This window comes from Myxocyprinus asiaticus, chromosome 5 (assembly GCF_019703515.2).
Source record: "Myxocyprinus asiaticus isolate MX2 ecotype Aquarium Trade chromosome 5, UBuf_Myxa_2, whole genome shotgun sequence".
Taxonomy (NCBI): domain Eukaryota; kingdom Metazoa; phylum Chordata; class Actinopteri; order Cypriniformes; family Catostomidae; genus Myxocyprinus; species Myxocyprinus asiaticus.
The window spans coordinates 2,450,988-2,468,873 of NC_059348.1; the positions used below are offsets into that span (position 1 = coordinate 2,450,988).

The window sequence follows — 17,886 nt, forward strand, 5'->3', positions numbered from 1 at the left end:
GTGACCGTCCACTACATGCGTGAACTACGTATGTTAAAACATGGTGTAAAACACAAAACACTCATGAACACTCAAGTTATTCAAGTAAAGCTGCATTTTAAAACATGGGTCATAACAGATTATATTTAAAACTGTATTGATTTTATTGATTCAGTCAAAGTAGTGCCTTCCAGCCTATCTACACTCTACGCAAGCGATGCTTCTAAAGTAAATGACACCAATTATAATCAATGGGGAAAGTGTACCAGAGGGTGGAACAACAGAAATGAATGAATTCTTCAATACAAAATGTGTTTTATTTGTAGCTGTAAAGTTTTCGAAATCCTCCTTTTGTGGTGGGACTACTGTTCTAGGTGGATGCACTTCTGGTTATGTGCTACTGATCATCATGTGAGTGAATTTTACTAAACTGCTCAGCATACTTGCACGTACTGTAACGATACATTACTCAACATGCAATACACACAAATAATGGATTAAACTTTTATGGTCTTTTCTTTTGTCTCACATCCTGATTCTGATCCATAGTACGCAGAAGACAATTCTTTTTTTTTTTTTTTTATCATTACTCGTATTTGAAACCCAGCAGATATTTGTTTACATTATGCTTTCTTAATTCAAGCATTTTGATTTAAATTTAATTTTTAATATTTTAGTTTTAATTTAAATTATTTTTATGATAGCCTACACTTGCATTTAAACCTCTTAAATTGACAGTTCATTTGCACCATAATTTGTATGCGCAAGATCTGTCAATTGTCCTGTCATTACAATATTGATCACATTACTAAAAGCAACATAGACTTACATTTCTGATTAAAGTAAGAAACCAATGCCTACCTTACAGTGAAAAGTTCAACCTCCTGGTCCCTGACACAACAAATTAATTTAGAACTCGCTCTGTTTATTCCAAAGTCTTTGTTAATGTTCATTAGTGCCAATGTGAGGAGCGTCTCCAGTATGCAGGTCCGTAAATATGCAGGATTTATGTATGCTAAAAAGGTCAGAAATTGTATGCTGCTTGCTTTTATTATGTTTTTAAACACCAGTTGGGTTTCAGTCCAACTATTTGTATAAAAATTTTTAAATTGTGCATAATAAATGCTGAATGGAAACGCTTGATATGGGAATGAACTCTCAAAATCCGCTTTAAATTTAGTGTGTTAGGCAGAGGTGGATTTTCTAGAGTTTGGCATTAGTTAAAATGTGCATTAAGGTAATGGAAACAGTTCATTCACAAAACGATGACATGCTTTGACCATTTGTGCACATGATATGAGTGTGCGATTGCTTGATGTGACTGGCCCAACGAAATGTCCGACCTTGGCACACAATTCTTTGAACAAAGCTCTTGACATTTGGAAACGTTTAACCCAAAATGGGTTCTCACAATGAAAAGTTTTCCGTAGTGCAGCTGACTCAAAGCAGACAATTTTACTTAGCTGACTCAATGAAAGTGAAGCGGTTGCTCTTCTGTTGACTATCGCAGTTTTATCTAAATTTAATAGCTCATAACTACATAAAACCCGCAGCATGATTGTGAGGAAGGATTACGATGTAGATTGGCATGCAGGTGCAAGGGACTTCATATAAATAAAATACAAAATCCTCTCACTCACTGTTGCTTGCCTGCCATCGATTACCACTTTGCATGCAACCCATGGTGCCATAGGTTGCAGACCCCTAGAGTATATACTGTATTTCCCTCTATATCGCTCATCTTTCTGTGCTGGTGAACTATTGAGACGCGCAGGCTTTACTTGCCTTCAGATCAAACCGCTGCAGGGATTTACTGCAATGGACAATGAAGACTCTTGCGTAATGCTCACAGTGCTTAAAGATGGACACACAGAGCTTTCCCTTCAGTCTACAGGCTGCCAGAGATATTTATAAAGCAGAGTTACAGTAACTGTCGGCCAGGTTCTATATAGTTGCCACTGCTCCATCAGTGAAACTGTGTTTTGCGTGGTTGTTGTATTGAAAGATGAATCATCACAATGTCGATTGCATTTTTTTCTCCATCAGTTTTTTCAAAGGTTTTGGTCTTGATGTGGATTGGATTGGAAACCAGATGAGATATGATTTGTGTTTTTCTCTTGCCACCCTTCTGTGCAGTCAGATCCATGAAGCTTCTTCTGCAGTTTCCGTCATGTACTTGGGCACTTCAGTATGTTCATAACAGCATACCATACTACATTACTGCAGTATACTGTATGTGTACTGTACGCAGTATGTGAATTGTCTGTATGTCTGGAATACCCAGATGACCTACTACTGTTTAAAATGCTTATTGTTGTATAATGCAGACTGTTTTATATACTATTTTGAAACAATAGTAGGGAGTAATCAGTGTAATGCTAACAACAGTTTTTAGTAGTACTAGTTTTCTAAAGTAGTGTTTTTACTATAGTGAATGACTATCAGTGTTGGGTAAGTTACTCAAAAAGTAATCCACAACAGCTTACTTCTCTAAAAATTTTAATGAGGTAACTTTACTGATTACTTCATAGAAAAATTTATCACATTACTATTTACTTTGTTACTTTCTAAAAGACTTTTCACAGACAATATTAGTTTTTCCTTGTTTTCTTCCATTGTGTTGCACACCTTTCAACTGTCACAAAAACACAAACGGACGTACATACAGTATGAACATGCACAAATGTGCAAGTATTATTTTTGAAGTGTAAACAAAGTAATGTACTGAAACGTAATACCTAAATTGAAAGTTGGTAATTGTAATTTGATTACAAGAATTTAAAATGTAATGTGTTAAGGCCTGTTCACGTCAAATCTGTGACAATTTTGCGAGACGAACCTCTGACAGAAGGTCTATTAATACCGAGTCCATAAAAAATGTAATGAAAAACTTCTTCACCCCTGTACAGTAGGCGGCGCTGTTGCTGTTCTACAAACATTTATACCAGTCTCCTGGTCACACCTTCAACTGTTAGAGATTAATATATTGAATGCTGTTAAAGCATTTATTTACCTTATTTGGTATAACTGTTTCATTATGTTCTTTTCATGGTGTTGATGCATTTTTAGGAGTATATTACCTGTGCTTATGCAAATGAGATGAGAAAAGAGCATTGTTGGATATGTATTTGCACATGTATTTTGCTATGAGTATACTCCACTGAACCATATTCTCTTTTTATAATGCCTGGGTAATATAACACAAGGTACAGTGATATTAATACAAGTGGAATAATGTATGTTGAGAGACAGGTATATTATAAAATATGATGCATAATATTAAAAATATAAGAAAACATTGGCTCACAGTCTTTATTTAAATTATTGCAATACTTGGTTATATTATCCTTGCAATAAAAATAACAGTTTATCTGCAGTAAAGTATTGCATTTAAAGAGTCTTTTTATGGGATTTTACTACGAGCTTAGTGCAAACAAATTGCCAGACCTCGCTGGTATTTTTAATGCCATGAGAATATAACAGGCACTTTGATATATGTTACATATTAAATAATGTACATAAAGACAAAACACCACAAGCAGACTTTAAGAAACAGACCAGGTTTATGTTTGCAGTACAAAGGCTCATCGTTCATGAACTGCAACTATTTTTAAGCATATAATTTACCAGCTGCACGTCCAGTGCCGGTGTTTGCCAGTTGATTGGCGCCACCAACGCGCTGGATTGAGCAGCTGCAATGACTCTGGAAAAATTTCAAAAAGCTCTTATCTCATTGTTCCGTCAGTTTTCATTGCATTCTGAAGAAAAAAAATCTGACCACTTTCTGTAAAAAAAAAAAAGCAAAAAAAAAAACTTTGGATTGTCGGCGGAAGATTTGTCGGACTCGATGTGAATAGCGCCATAGGAATGCATTGTTGCCATTCAAAAGCTTGTATGGAACGAACAATGTGAAAAGGCCTGTACACTACTTTTTGACTTAATGTATTCGATTACAGTAACTGATTACATTGTAATCAGATTACACCAACACTGATTACCATAGCACATAATTTGTAAGGTGATATATTTTAACATTTGCATTACTTCACCAACTACATTTACAAGCTTGTTCGAGTGCAATCAAATTGCGTGTTAGTTCAACTGATCAAGCATTGCACTTGCGATGTAAAGGACTGCATGCGTGTCTTAAAGAGCACGTGAGTCAACACGTGAACCGAAAGTGCCACAATATGATTTGGTTGCTTCATAAATTGTGTTTTCAACTCACATTTGCTTTGTATGATGCTATCGGTAGGTTTAGGTTTAGGGTAGGGAGGTTGGTTTTGTTGATTTAAAAATTGTTTGAGCATTAACCTTAAAAACCTCATCTGTTTGGGAGAACATTTAACTCAGCTTTAGTGCCACACAGTGGACATTTCACCTCAGAACTGTAATAAACAACATAATTAAATTTTGCAAACATTTTGCCAAGTAGTTTTCATAAGATCAGGCTGATCATGGTTGTATGGTGTAATGTGATCAAATCTGAATTAATTGTTTGATGAAGTGTACTAGTTTGTGATAACAAAATATCATGTTTTCAAGTTACTCTTCCCTAAAAGGCCTGAATTGATGTATCATCCAGTATTCTCTACATTGGTTATGTGCTTGAGAATCTCTGGTGTTTAGTGAAATGGTCTCTCCCCTTGTTTTCATGTCACAGATGGACTTGCTTTTAAAATATTCACAGCAAACTGAATTTATCACACCCATCTTATGCTGACATCTGCGATATGACAAAATGGCATTTTAGCCACAGTGTTCTACAGCACACACACATACGCCACGGGACGCTCAAACTCCTCTTTCTCAGAGTGTTTGCGTGGTTGTGTTTGAGAAATGTCAGGTCACAGTCCAGATGTATATGTACGTCAGTGTTAATGTGTTTCTGGACTGCTGGTGTATGTACATACAGTATATCATCATCAGTTATTGACAGTGGGTGAAACGGGGATGTTTTATTGGTTCCAGATTTATTAACAGAGTGTCCTTGATGGATTCAAAAGAACCAGCAAGACTGGAGTTTCAGCTTTTTCATCTGAAGGAATAGTGCCGATTCAGATTTGATGTCTTTAACTGGCACCACAGTAGCTGATTTTTCCAGTGATTTTCAGGTGTGAGCTTCATTTACATACAGTTGAAATCAGAAGTTTATATACACCTTAGTCAAATACATACAAGTCAGTTAGGACCACTACTTTATTTAAAGAATGTGAAATGTCAGAATAATAGTAGAGAGTGATTTATTTCAGCTTTTATTTCTTTCATCACATTCCCAGTGGGTCAGAAGTTTACTTGCACTTTGTTACTATTTGGTAGCATTGTCTTTAAATTGTTTAACTTGGGTCAAACTTTTTGGGTAGTTTTAATGACTTCAACCTAATTGTATATAAACTTCTGACTTCAACTGTAATTAACGGTCAGGCGGAGGGAGAAGTGATGTTGGGGACATTGGTGAAAAAAAACAACTAAAATTGATTACAGATGAAAATAATAGTTCTGAGAAGGAAAAGTTCTCATTTGATTAGACAAAGGAAAGCAAATAGATCACCAGTTAAATCACCAGTTATTTTAGACATGAGCAGCAAAAGTGACAACATCCACTTAAAGTAGTGAAATTAATTAACTTTCACTCCTGTGATCACTTAAGTGTTAGATTATGATAAAAGAAACTAATGATTTCCATCTTGACAAAATTGGGAGTTTAATATTTTATCTAATATATTATTAAGACATATATGATGAGGGCATGAAAGTGTACTGCATATCAGGAATAACCCATCTAGCACATCTCACCTGTTTTTGCTCAGTGTTTGGCATTAGCCCCATATGAATTCTCTCTGTCATGTTATTTCAAGTAAAGATGCAGGTGGACAGATACAAGCTATAATCCCTCTGTGCATTAACTGTAAACACACCATAGCTCAAATTTTCTGCCACCTGATATGCAATAATTTGACAACATCTGGATGGGACTGAACAGTCCATAAAACTGTGTCACCCAGGAAGTAACATTATACATTTTTACACAAATATTAGGCTAGATGGTATTTGTCAAGCTAAAAAATTCATCCCCGTTACAAATGTTGGTTTAAGTTAAAAGATTTTCTTAACTTATGGGAAACATATGTTTATCAATAACTAAATACATACGTTCTGTCCCAGACTAGCTAACCCCTACTAAGTGATTGCTTAATTTGGGTTAAATCTGCCACCCTGTTACTTGCAGCCCTGTTACATATTTACGTATTTATTAAAAAAATAATTATATTGTGTAAATTTTGTGTAAACATAGGGAATTTAAACTCTGTATAGTACATCATAAATTGTAGCAACAGGGTTGAAAAATGGTGAACATCATAAAATATTTGAGTTTGAGTAGGATGAAATCTTTTTTTCTAAAGGTTAATCGTCTCCTTTTCCTCTCCATTTGTTGAAAAAGGGCAAATCTCTGACTTAGTGTTTTATGCCCTGTTTTTTTATCCTATACATGGAAAGTGTGAATAATAATAATCAATATTTAGATACTGTAATTATTAAATACTCCCCTTCCTCTCTTTTCTAGCATCCTGTTTGCGGATATAGTGGGCTTCACGAGTCTGGCATCACAGTGCACGGCTCAGGAGTTGGTGAAACTGCTTAATGAGCTCTTCGGCAAGTTTGATGAGTTGGCCACGGTGAGTCACACCTCAAACTCTCTTATGATTGGTCTATTTCTGTTGCTACAGTAACTTCACACCGCTACAATAGCAACAGGAGGACAGGTGGCAAAGTTATCCAAGTTATATATTCATTAAAATGTGGTATACGTGAAATTAGAAAGGTGTTGGCCATGTGTCTTGACTATACAGTATACTGTGTTTTGCTCTTTCTAGCACACACACTGGTTAAATGTCTGTCATCATTAGCTTTGTGATGTTAATTAGGTTTATGTAAAGGTAGGTTTTTATTGTGAAGGTTATATGCCACAAAGTATTTTCATTCTCTTTAATTTGCAATCCTTTCAAATACTGTAAACACTTACATGTATCTGATTTAAGTGTAATCTAGGCACAATTACTTGAATTCGCATGTGCCTATGAAATCCTTTAATCCAGGGATTACACTAACATGTTTTTTTTCCAGCTTCAGAAAGTCTTGCAGGGGAACATTCTCTGGAAATGCTTTTTAGTAACAGCAGTGTGGAGTAGACTCTGCAGTTTACACTTACATTTATTCATTTAGCAGATTCCTTTATCAAAAACTATTTATAAATGAGGAGAAACATAAGGCATAACATTTCATTTATTACAAAGTAGCCAACAACATTAATAGTGCAGAAAATCCGAATTCCAACTGTAAACCAGAATAGCACAAAGCTAACGGGAGATTGCAGAATGGAAGTAGAGAAAAGGAAATGCCCGAAGGAGTGCCTTTATTTATGGTTATTAATCGGTTAACATGCTACACTCTGCGGGCCCGGCGCACAGTTGGAGTGATTATCAAAGAATCAAGAAGTAAAATATGATCTCTGTAAAACAACAAAGAAAAGAAATTATAATATCTGCTTCGATCACTGCTTCTGTAAGCTCTAAGCTGCAAACTCTTATTTCAGGTCTTACTATAGGCTGTTTTCTTCAAAATGAGACATTTTCTACATGACTGTGAGCTTGATGGGTAAATACAGTTGTCTATGTCACAGATGTCCAGAACAAAATATGCAGGCCAGTAGAAAAATCATGATAAGCAAATAATTTGCAAAAGATCTTCTCAACTATTGATGATAGAATAATATATATCTGGAGGATCTCAGCTTTCTAGCAACATCTAAATTAAGTGTCTAGTCCACTCAGAGGCCGAGATATTCAATAAAACTGAGGCAAAGGTGCGTGGGATCACAAAATAGACTAATGCTGCGTTCCATTCAAATTCGGATGTGGGATATTCCTTCTCCGATATCCAATCTCAGACCATAAAGGCATTCCATTGCCAGATGCCTGGAAGATGATGTTAAAGGAAACAAAACTGCAACACTCCCGTTAGCTTAGCAGCTGTTCCAACTGTCACCAGAGACATCTCCTAGCAACCCACTTGATAAACAGTGCTACAACGCTAGCATTGTGCTACTGGTGTACGATGATCAAAAGGGAGTAAAATGTAAAAAAATGTGTACATCTGTCCTTGCATTATCACTAACTATGTATATCTCCCTGGGTGCCGACTTGTTTGTGTGACGTAACGCGCCTGCATCTCAGCGAAATCGTAGTTGAAGATTTCTACACTAGTTTATAAATTGGAATTCCGAATTCTGGTGGCCTTCCACTAGCATATGGTGCGTTAGTGCGCCACCTGCATTTCAGATTTGTATATTGTATTGGAATGTGATAAGTTATGCCCCTGGATTTACAGTATCTTGTGTGTGTGTACTGTGTGTGCCCCTGGTTCCTCTTTCTTTCCTCATAGAATGCCCTCAGCCACTGCTAACGACTTTTAATCATTCTTCTTTGTTATAATATAATTTCTCTTTCTGAGTACTTGCTGCCATTTAGTAGAATGGGGGAGAGGGGAATGTTCTGTAAAATTAGAACTAGTATTATGCAATTAGTCTGCTGTGTGTGTTGTGTGTAAGATGAACTTTCAAATTTGGGTGTGAAGAATTGCAGGCAGCAGCCAAAATAGTCGTCATTTTTATTTGTATAGCGCTTTTCACAACATGCATCCTTTTAAAGCAGCTTTACAGAAAGTTATACTTTAAAAGAAATTGAAGCTGTAATGTATGTAGTGTCTTAAAGTCTTCGTTCTTTGGTTTGATAAAAAAAAAAAAAAAAAAAAAATGATTGTAGATTATGCCTTAAAAAAAGAAAAAATTGCGGAAGTGCACGTAGATGCATCCTTGTGTCCTTCATAATTTGGCTGATGAAGGCTTTGGTTGCCAATTTATTTATTGTCTTTGTATTGCATTTTAGAGATTGTAGTCCATCCTATGACCAGAATGATGTAGGCAGAGGTCAGTGAGGGGCATCGCTGTCTGGCTGGAAGCTTGTGGCAGTTCATTTCCGGTGACGTCCAAGGTTCAGGCAGTGGCATGTGAAGTATCCCATGTTTTACGGTTGGAGTTGGCAGCAGTTATCCTCTGTGAAGTCCATCATCGTAGACTGAAGTGATGTCTGGCTTGCATTAGCTGCAGTTTGTCATAAACGAATTAATTACATTTCAGCATCAGAAACAAAGAGCATGTGTCATAGCTTAGCAATATTTCTGAGGTGGAAGAATGCTGTTCTACAAACATTGGAAATGTGATTTTCAAAGGACAGATTGCTATCAAATATAACACCAACAGATGACGTCTTCTACGTCTATCGAGAGTCAAATTATATTTTAGCAGCTCTCAATTGGTCAGAATTGTGTAGAAGGAAATTTCTAGTCATCCAATCTTTGACATCATTGATACACTCCGCCAACTTGGAGAATTGGGAAATTTTATCAGGTTTCATGGAAATATACATTTGGGTATTATCGCAGTAACAGTGAAAATTAATTCCATGGTTTCTGATAATGTATCCCAGGGGAAGCATAATGTATTTAAAGAGAAAAGTAGAGACCCTATAACTGATTACTGTGGCACTCCATACTTAACTTTAGGTTGATCTGAGATTTCCTCGTTTACACAAGCAAAGTGGTAGCGGTCAGATAAATAGGGCCTAAACCAAGCTAATGCCTATCTAAGACAATGTTGTGATCTGTGGTGTCGAAAGCAGCACTAAGATCTAAATGCAGCCATGATCAGATGATGAGAGAAAGTCATTTGTAACTGATAAGTGCACTCTCTGTATTTTCAGATACCATTTGATATGATAACAATGGTTAGGAAGACACTACCTTTTCTAGTATTTTCAACAAATAGGAGATTTGAAATCAGTCTTTAATTCGCAAACTCTCCAGGATCAAACTGTGGTTTCTTGATAAGGGGTTTGATAACTGCCTGCTTAAAATTTCTTGGGACATGCTCTAAGGTTATGGAGGAGTTAATAATATTAAGAAAAGGGGCTAAGATTACAGGAAACACCTCTTTCAGGAGCTTAGTAGATATGGGGTCTAACATACTGTACATGCTGTAGCTTTTGATGTTTTAATAAGTTTTGTTAGCTCTTCTTGACCTATAACAGAGAAGGACTGAAGTTGCTTGTAGGGAATACTATGAGACACTGTCTTCTAAGGTGCTGTGGGCGACGTTGCATAATTGTAATTTTGTTTCTGATGGTTTCAATTTTATCAATAAAGAAATTCATAAAGTTATTACTACTGTGCTACGATCGAATATCTGTTTCGGTTGAAGCTTTGTTTCTTGTCAATATAGCCACTGTAATGATAAAAACATAGGATTGTTGTGGTTATTTTCTATGAGTTCAAATATGCAGACCTGGCAGCTTTTAGAGCCTGTCTGGAGCTAGGACACTGTCATTCCATGCACTGCAAAATATGTCTAATTTTGAACTCTACCCCTTGCGTTCCATTTTCCAAGCTACTCTCTGAAGAGCACGAGTATAATCATTGTACCATGGGGGATTTTCTCTTTAAATTTCTTTAATCGAAGGCGGGAGAGAAGATTGTATCCATATTTTCTGTGAATACATCAAGTTCTTAACTGTTTCACATACTGTGTATTTGAGACAGATCTGGAAGATTATTAGTGAAGCTGATTTGATTAGTTGAAAGAATAGTCCTACCTGATCGATAATGCAATGAAGATTGAGTGACCTTAGCTAAGCGCATTATACAAGAGACAAGGAAATTATCTGAGATGTCATCGCTCTGCAGCAGAATTGCTATATTATCAACATCCATATGACAGAATTAAGTCTAGCATATGATTATGGCGATGATTTGGTCCTTTCACATTTTGTCTGATTACAACAGAGTTGAGAAAATCCATAAATGCTAATCCCAGTGTATCATTTCCATTATCTACAGTATGTGAATGTTGAAGTCAACAACAATTAAATCTCTATCCACAGTAACTAATAGATCTGACAGAAAATCTGCAATTTCATTAAGGAAATCAGAATATGGGTTGTCAGTATACTGTAAGAACAAAAGATGGCCATGATTTTTTTTATTTATATCATAAAATACTGTATGTTGCATAGTTTAAGGGATTAATCAGATCTGGTTGAGGCTGGAAGCCTCCTGGAAAGGATCTACCCTTGAGGTAGGACTCGAGCTAGCGACATGCAATTCCCCTGAGGCCCAGTTTTGTGAAAGAAAGGAATGTCGATTTAAAAACATTTCACTTGAAGGTTTTGGAAGAAATGTTAGAAGAGAGATTGGTCTGTACTTTCCTATTGATGTACAGCTAAGTGTAGGATTTTTTCAGCAGTGGGGTTACCCAGCCAGCTTTAGAGTGGTGGGAAAGATAAGGCCTGTCACGATATTTACGTTATCGACTTATCGTACGATATATGGACATGACCTTGATAATTTTTGCTGACCTCGATATTGCCCATTGTGTTTACATGCGTGTTTGTTTACATAGGAATTGACGTCATCAACATTTTAGCCAGTCGCTCTGCTTTTGTCCTCTCGTCCGCTCTCTGTGTCGGAGGCGGGGCTCAGGCAGCTCCTCCACACACACACACAGAGCGGACAGCAACAGGAGAAAATTACTAAAATTAATTAGTGTTACTCGAGGCTAATAGGTGTTTTAATTGGTGTTTTTCCCGACAACTGCATAATTCCAGCCAAAAGTGACAAGAATATGTTTGGAAGAATAAGGTTTCAAATCTGCATTCCACAGCTCCGGTGAGGGAACATTTTGGCTTTAAGCCGAATGAGAGAGGAGAGCCCATTAACGTGAATGAGCTGGTATGAAGAATTTGTTTAAAAACAGTGGCAACGAAAAGTGGCAATACAACTAACTAGGGCTGGGCGACGCATCGAGTACCCACAATATAATCTTGATGATTTTGCTGACGATATAAAATTCAACAATATCGTGAATATTGCGATGATTTTAAGGAGCCATTTATTTGGCCATTAAGTTTCATAGAGTGCATCAGTAGACTAATTTAATGATCCTTCAGGGCTGTATAATTAATCAAAATAAAATAAAAATGGAGATGCAGTATGATCATATGTGATTATTTAACAGCCAAAGTCTGCAATTAAAGACAGATAAACATGGTCTGTGAGCACTTCAGTATGAACCGGTGACGCGCTGATCTGTGTGCACGCGCGGGGGCTTGTGTATGTAGTGCAGTTCACGTGCTTTGTGAAGTACTGCAGGTTCAAGCATTCGAGCAATTCCAAACATTAGTAACCGCTATAAAGTTATTATACAAATCTACATACGCGGAACAGTAAAGGAGAGTTTGACAGCGGTTCACAAGATGCGAAACTCATAACTGTCAAAAACACTGAACTTCCTGTTTCATAATAAAAGCTCCTGGTGAATGTGAAATAAACATAACTGCACATGCATTGTCAAAATAAAAACCCCAGTTCAGGGTGAATTGGACAGAAATATATTAATTTATCTTTAACAAATCTTATCCTGAAAATAATAATAATTCAGTATTATATTATAATAATAAACTTGACTGTTCCACAGTAATAATTTAGTATGATACAATAATTATCTGGTTTAAAACAAATAAGTAGTTTTTGCACACCTTGTTCATTCACAAAGAAAAATGTTTTAGGAAAAATATATGAAGGTAAATAAGATTTTTATTAAGGTTCCATGTATGATTGTTTGTTAAACATAAGTATAAACATGCAAATCAATGAAAATGATTACATTTTACTCTTCCTTGTGTTAATTTAGTAAAAAACTGTGGAAAAAAAAAAAAAAAAAAAAATGTATTTAATACCTTTGAAATATGAATTCTACTTGGCTACAATGGTTTAGATGAAATGATGGTTCCTCTGATTGAAAAAAAAAAACACATGCTATTTCAGAGCAAAAACATTATTATCGAAATATATATTGAATTTCACCAATTTGCTGTAAAATATCGAGTTATAATTTCTAAAGCCATATCGCCCAGCCCTACAACTAACCTAAAAGCTCATCTAAAACATAACCATCCCAGCCAGTTTTCCGAGCTGGGAACAAAAAAATGCAGCTGGAGATGGATTTTTTTCTTTTTTGGACATTCGAATTCCAATGTCTGAATATTCTTAAGAATTAAAAGTTAATTGCTCTTTGAAAGGGTGTACTTGCATTAGTATGCTGTTATATTATCATTATATCAGTGGCATAAAATGGTCTTAAAATGACAATGATATCGCAATTATTTTTGGGACAATATATCATCCAACAAAAGTAGTTATCATGACAGGCCTAGGAAAGATGACAGTAGCAAGAGTTTTGAGAGGATTATAGTAAGGAGTGCTTCTCATGGGGCAAACCAACTTGTTTAGTTTAATCCAATTAAGTGTTTATATAGTGTGAAGTGCAGCCTCACTGGCTCAGCACTGTGAAAAAGTCATTTTGATTGTAGCTGACCTTGGATCAGTTATGCTTTCTTGATCACAGTGGTTTGGATAAGGATTATAGTGAGGATGCGTTTAATGAGAGCAGTTTAGTAAGGCATGTATTACCATGATAAATAGTGAATGTTTAGTTGAGTGGCCATGTGTTGTGCCTTTAATTGGACTCCGACATATGAGTTCACAATACTGCAGTTTCTTGTAATCTTACAGTCTCAGAGTCTTTTATTATCAGAATATTTTCAGACAGACACTTCCTGGTTCTATTTTATATTTTGCATTGATGTAGGGTGACCTGATCCTATATTAGCATTTCTCAGTGATATATAGAGCTATGGGCCCAGTTGCAAGCCCTTAATCATAATTGAATGGCAATCCTAAGAGTTTTCTTAACTTCTTGCAAACAGATGCTGGCCCGTATCTGTGAATTTTATGCTCACATTTCTCTTTTAAATCTTTTGTGTATTTTGTGCTGGAAATTAATCCTGGACTAGACTAGTAACTAACAGTTAACTAACTGGTAACTAGACAAGTAAAAATGTAATGAGGAGTTAAATTGATATTTGAGGAGATGGAACCCCAAAATCAGGTGGTTCTAGTGTCTTAAGCTTGATATGTTGTGACATAACATCTAAGGCCTTGTACTGTGGTTTGAATGGTGTCACTGTACAATGGCACCATCCATGACCCTCAGCTCCTGCATTAGAGCAGATTAGGATAACGTGAATCTATGAAGATTAGAGGAAGGTGGCATTCATTACGAGTGGATACTACAGGTATTTAATGATGCCCTAAGGGTCGACAAATGCAACAGTTGATGAATTGATGACATTCTGCTCAATTTAGTTAGTCTTGAACTAGGGCTGCATTTTGATTATCAATTAATCTTTGATTATTCGGATAAAAAAAAAAAAAGACATTTTATTTCATGTATTTTATTAAAATATGATTTATTTTAAAAACAGAAATGATAAAGGGCATAAGAATTTGGTTCAATTTACAGTACTGAATTCATGATTCTATACTCTGACAAAATGTTTAACAAATCCTGAATCATGAAAAGTTAAGTTTGAATTTATTATTATTATTACTTTCAGGACATATGCAAAGCAGTTCCTTTCATTACTTGTATAACTTTGTAGAACAAAAAGTACTGTTCATTAAAGAGTAAAATTATCCATCAGCGATGGAGTGGGACAAAATATCAACCCTGCAGAGGGCAATGGTGACACCAGAATAGAAATATTAATAATTCTGCCCAGCTGAAAAATTCATAATTATGTTAAATACATATGCTTGAACACTGTCACTGATTACATACATTTTAAGTATTTTAAATGAATATTGTTGGTTTTAAAATAGTATTGTTGCTGATTACATTTTTCTAAACTATTCTTTTCAAAAATGTGTATGTTTATCCAGTAAAATAATGTTTGCCAAGGTATAAATTCACTGGTGGAATCAGACATTACATTTGGCATTACCAGGAGGACTATCAAATATCAGGACCTTTAGCATTATTATACATTATATTCAGCATTTATATACAGTTTAACATAGTACAATCATCTGTAAATGCAGTGCAGATTCACTCTTGCGCTGAAAGTCTCATCCCGATGCTCATTGTATTACATGCACTTGCATGATGAGAAACTATCTAGCACACTTTGACCTCTGAGACATCAGCGTGACATCAATGAACGCTGCACAAATGATTACCTTGAAACTGAAAGCACGGCATGATGTTGCACGAGTTTAATCAAAATGATTGCGCTCCCTTTCTCCATTGCGATTGGTTTGATTGAAGTGGACGTGCGCGCGCGCTTGCTCAGTGAAGTTTAACGGAGACTCGCATGTGTAGGGTGACAATACGTCCTCTTTTTCCCGGACATGTCCTCTTTTTCGGACCTTAAAAAAGTGTCCGGCCGGGATTTCTACATTTGCGAAAATGTCCGGGATTCGGCTTTAGTTGCATTATGATGTGCATCTGGTCTAATACTTCATTGTGTGCGCGCACATATTTGCATTGCTTTTACCCCTCTTTGTAAGTCCCGCCTTCTCGCACACCAATTGGTCGATTATAAGATGCTTGCAGCAACTATTGGCCAAATTCCTACCTGTTGATCTCTCCGCGAACGCGTGAAGTGCTGTTGTGTTCGGCATCAAACAGTTTCTTGACAGTAGCAGCAAATGACAGCTGAGTGGAAACAATGCCCAAACGAAAGTGCAAATTTACAGAAGATTTCATCCAGGTCGAGATTCGTGGGAAGCAGAATGTAAATGTAAAGCAGACATGTAAAGCTGGCACTTATGTGTCAGTTGCTAATAAAGGTGCAAGTGATTTAGAAGCACACATTAGCTCTGCGAAGCATAAAAGGTCAGCAAAAGGTGAAAGTTCATCAGGTAAATGAACGGACTACTTTTTGCGACCAGGTAAAATTATCACATTGCTTCATTTTCTATGGCCATTCAAAATAATAGTAATAGTAAATGAAGGTACACTCATGGCATCAAATATTTTCTTTTAGTACATGGACATTCAAAAGAATGTTGGAAATTGTATTTATTTATATATATTTATGTTATGCTAACAGAGTGTCTTTTTCACTGTATTAAAGTTTTCATTCATAGTACAACTGTTTTGAACCCTATTCAAACAAGTTTTATCATGCAACACATTTTTCACTGGGATGTAAAAAGTGATGTCACTGATGGAGCTTCTCCGTGCTTGCGGCATATATCCAAATAATCGATAATGAAATTCGTTGTCGATGATTTCCATTATCGATAATAATCTATTTTATCAATTAGTTGTTTCAGCCCTATCTTGAACGCATCCACCATTCTTGTCATGTCTGAATGCACAGAAATACATTTTTTTTTTAAATACCACAAGTTTAAATCTTGTTTCTTGTATCTGATAAGGAATCAAAATACGTCACGTGTGAGAGCTATAGTGATTTTTTTTTGTTTTTTTGTTCTGCCAGTGGTTCATATAAGATTTTGAGACAGTTGTAGCACCACATACTACCTTCCTGAGCCTGAACAGTTGGAGTTTGGCTGGACCTTCAACAGGTCATTCATGCAGGTCAATCAACAGGTATGTGCTCTCCGAGAGTTTGTGGAGTTCTTCAGAGTTCTTGTAGAACTCCTGCTAGTTTTTCACCAACAAAGGTATCTTAAGCCAAGCAAACACCACAAGACTCGATGTTGTCTCCCTGCGCACACTTAAAACTCAGTTTTGTGTTTTGTCGTGTTGGTGTGCACACCCTGACTGAAGCTACGATCCCAAAATTGTTTTAACACAAAGTCTCGCACATAGCTATTGGAGAGTTTATTCATGATAACATAAACGGTCAACATGGAATGAGGGCTTGTGGTCATTTTCTGCACTCAAAACATATCATAATCTCTTTTTTTTGTTTTTTGTTATATAAATGGACTCTCTCTTGGGTTCAGTTGGAACACTTTGTCTCCTAAAGTGGAAAGAATGTAAAGTTATACAGTGTTTGTCATGGTGATATACTTTTAATGTGATTAGTGCTTTTTGTGTTCCTCTGTTTTCATGGCACACACACTGTCTCTCTCTGTTCATCTGCCTTTCATGCTTCTTTTTTTCACCTGCACTCTTACACACTTTCCCTGCATTTGCTTTGACTCACAGTAGTTTTAGTTTTTGCACACCTTCTATCTCTGATCTTCTCTTTCTTTTCTTTTTTTCTTTAATCATCAATTCAAAAAAATTTTTTATTTAAAATATATATTCTCTGAAAATGAATAAAAAACATTGACGAAGAAGGTGATTATTTGCGGTGTAGGCTGTCTTGGAATACTGTCTAGGAAGTGTGCTCCTCTCCAGGCAGTCAGGGTTTGACAGACGGACATTGACAGTTAGGTGCAGAATACAGAGAGAGCGGCTCAAGGCTTACTGTGCTGATGATGGAGTCTGTCAAGACATCAATTAATCTAGTAAGCTCGCCTCATCCATTATGTCTGAGCTGTATTCATCTGTGGCTTTGCTTTAATGCACTTTGTGTTATCGTAGGCACGGGGGACTGAGGGTTTTCAACATGTGTGATTTAATTTGTCATATAATGGACACTTCAGTGGAGGGTTATTTAAGGGAGAAGAGAAAAAGTTGTGCCACTAGACCATAATGTACGTCAAACTGTCAACATCCATGTTATTTTGTGCATTAAGAAAGTGTGTCCAGTTTGTTTTCGAGCCTTACAATATAATTTATGCAAAAAAAAAAAAAAACATTTTCTATATTATTTATTGTTCTTGAGGTGTTAATGTTTTGTTTTTTCTATAGACTTTGTCCATTCTCTTCCTCAGTCTTTGCCATGATCGTGTCCTACTTGGCAAAATCATGGCCACTTTACAAACTTACACTTGTAGTTGTTTTTGTTGGTTTGTCGCAATAACATTGTGGTT

General features: G+C 36.1%; 1 protein-coding gene across 2 annotated transcripts in view; it reads left to right on the forward strand.

Annotated features, from left to right (window-relative positions):
• Positions 1-17,886, forward strand: part of adcy1b (adenylate cyclase 1b) — a 100,338-nt gene that overhangs the window by 39,368 nt on the left and 43,084 nt on the right. For both annotated transcript variants that reach the window (XM_051697471.1, XM_051697470.1), the window contains exon 5: positions 6,545-6,656. In XM_051697471.1, coding sequence (XP_051553431.1) covers positions 6,545-6,656 — 112 coding nt within the window. The remainder of the gene's footprint in view (positions 1-6,544; positions 6,657-17,886) is intronic.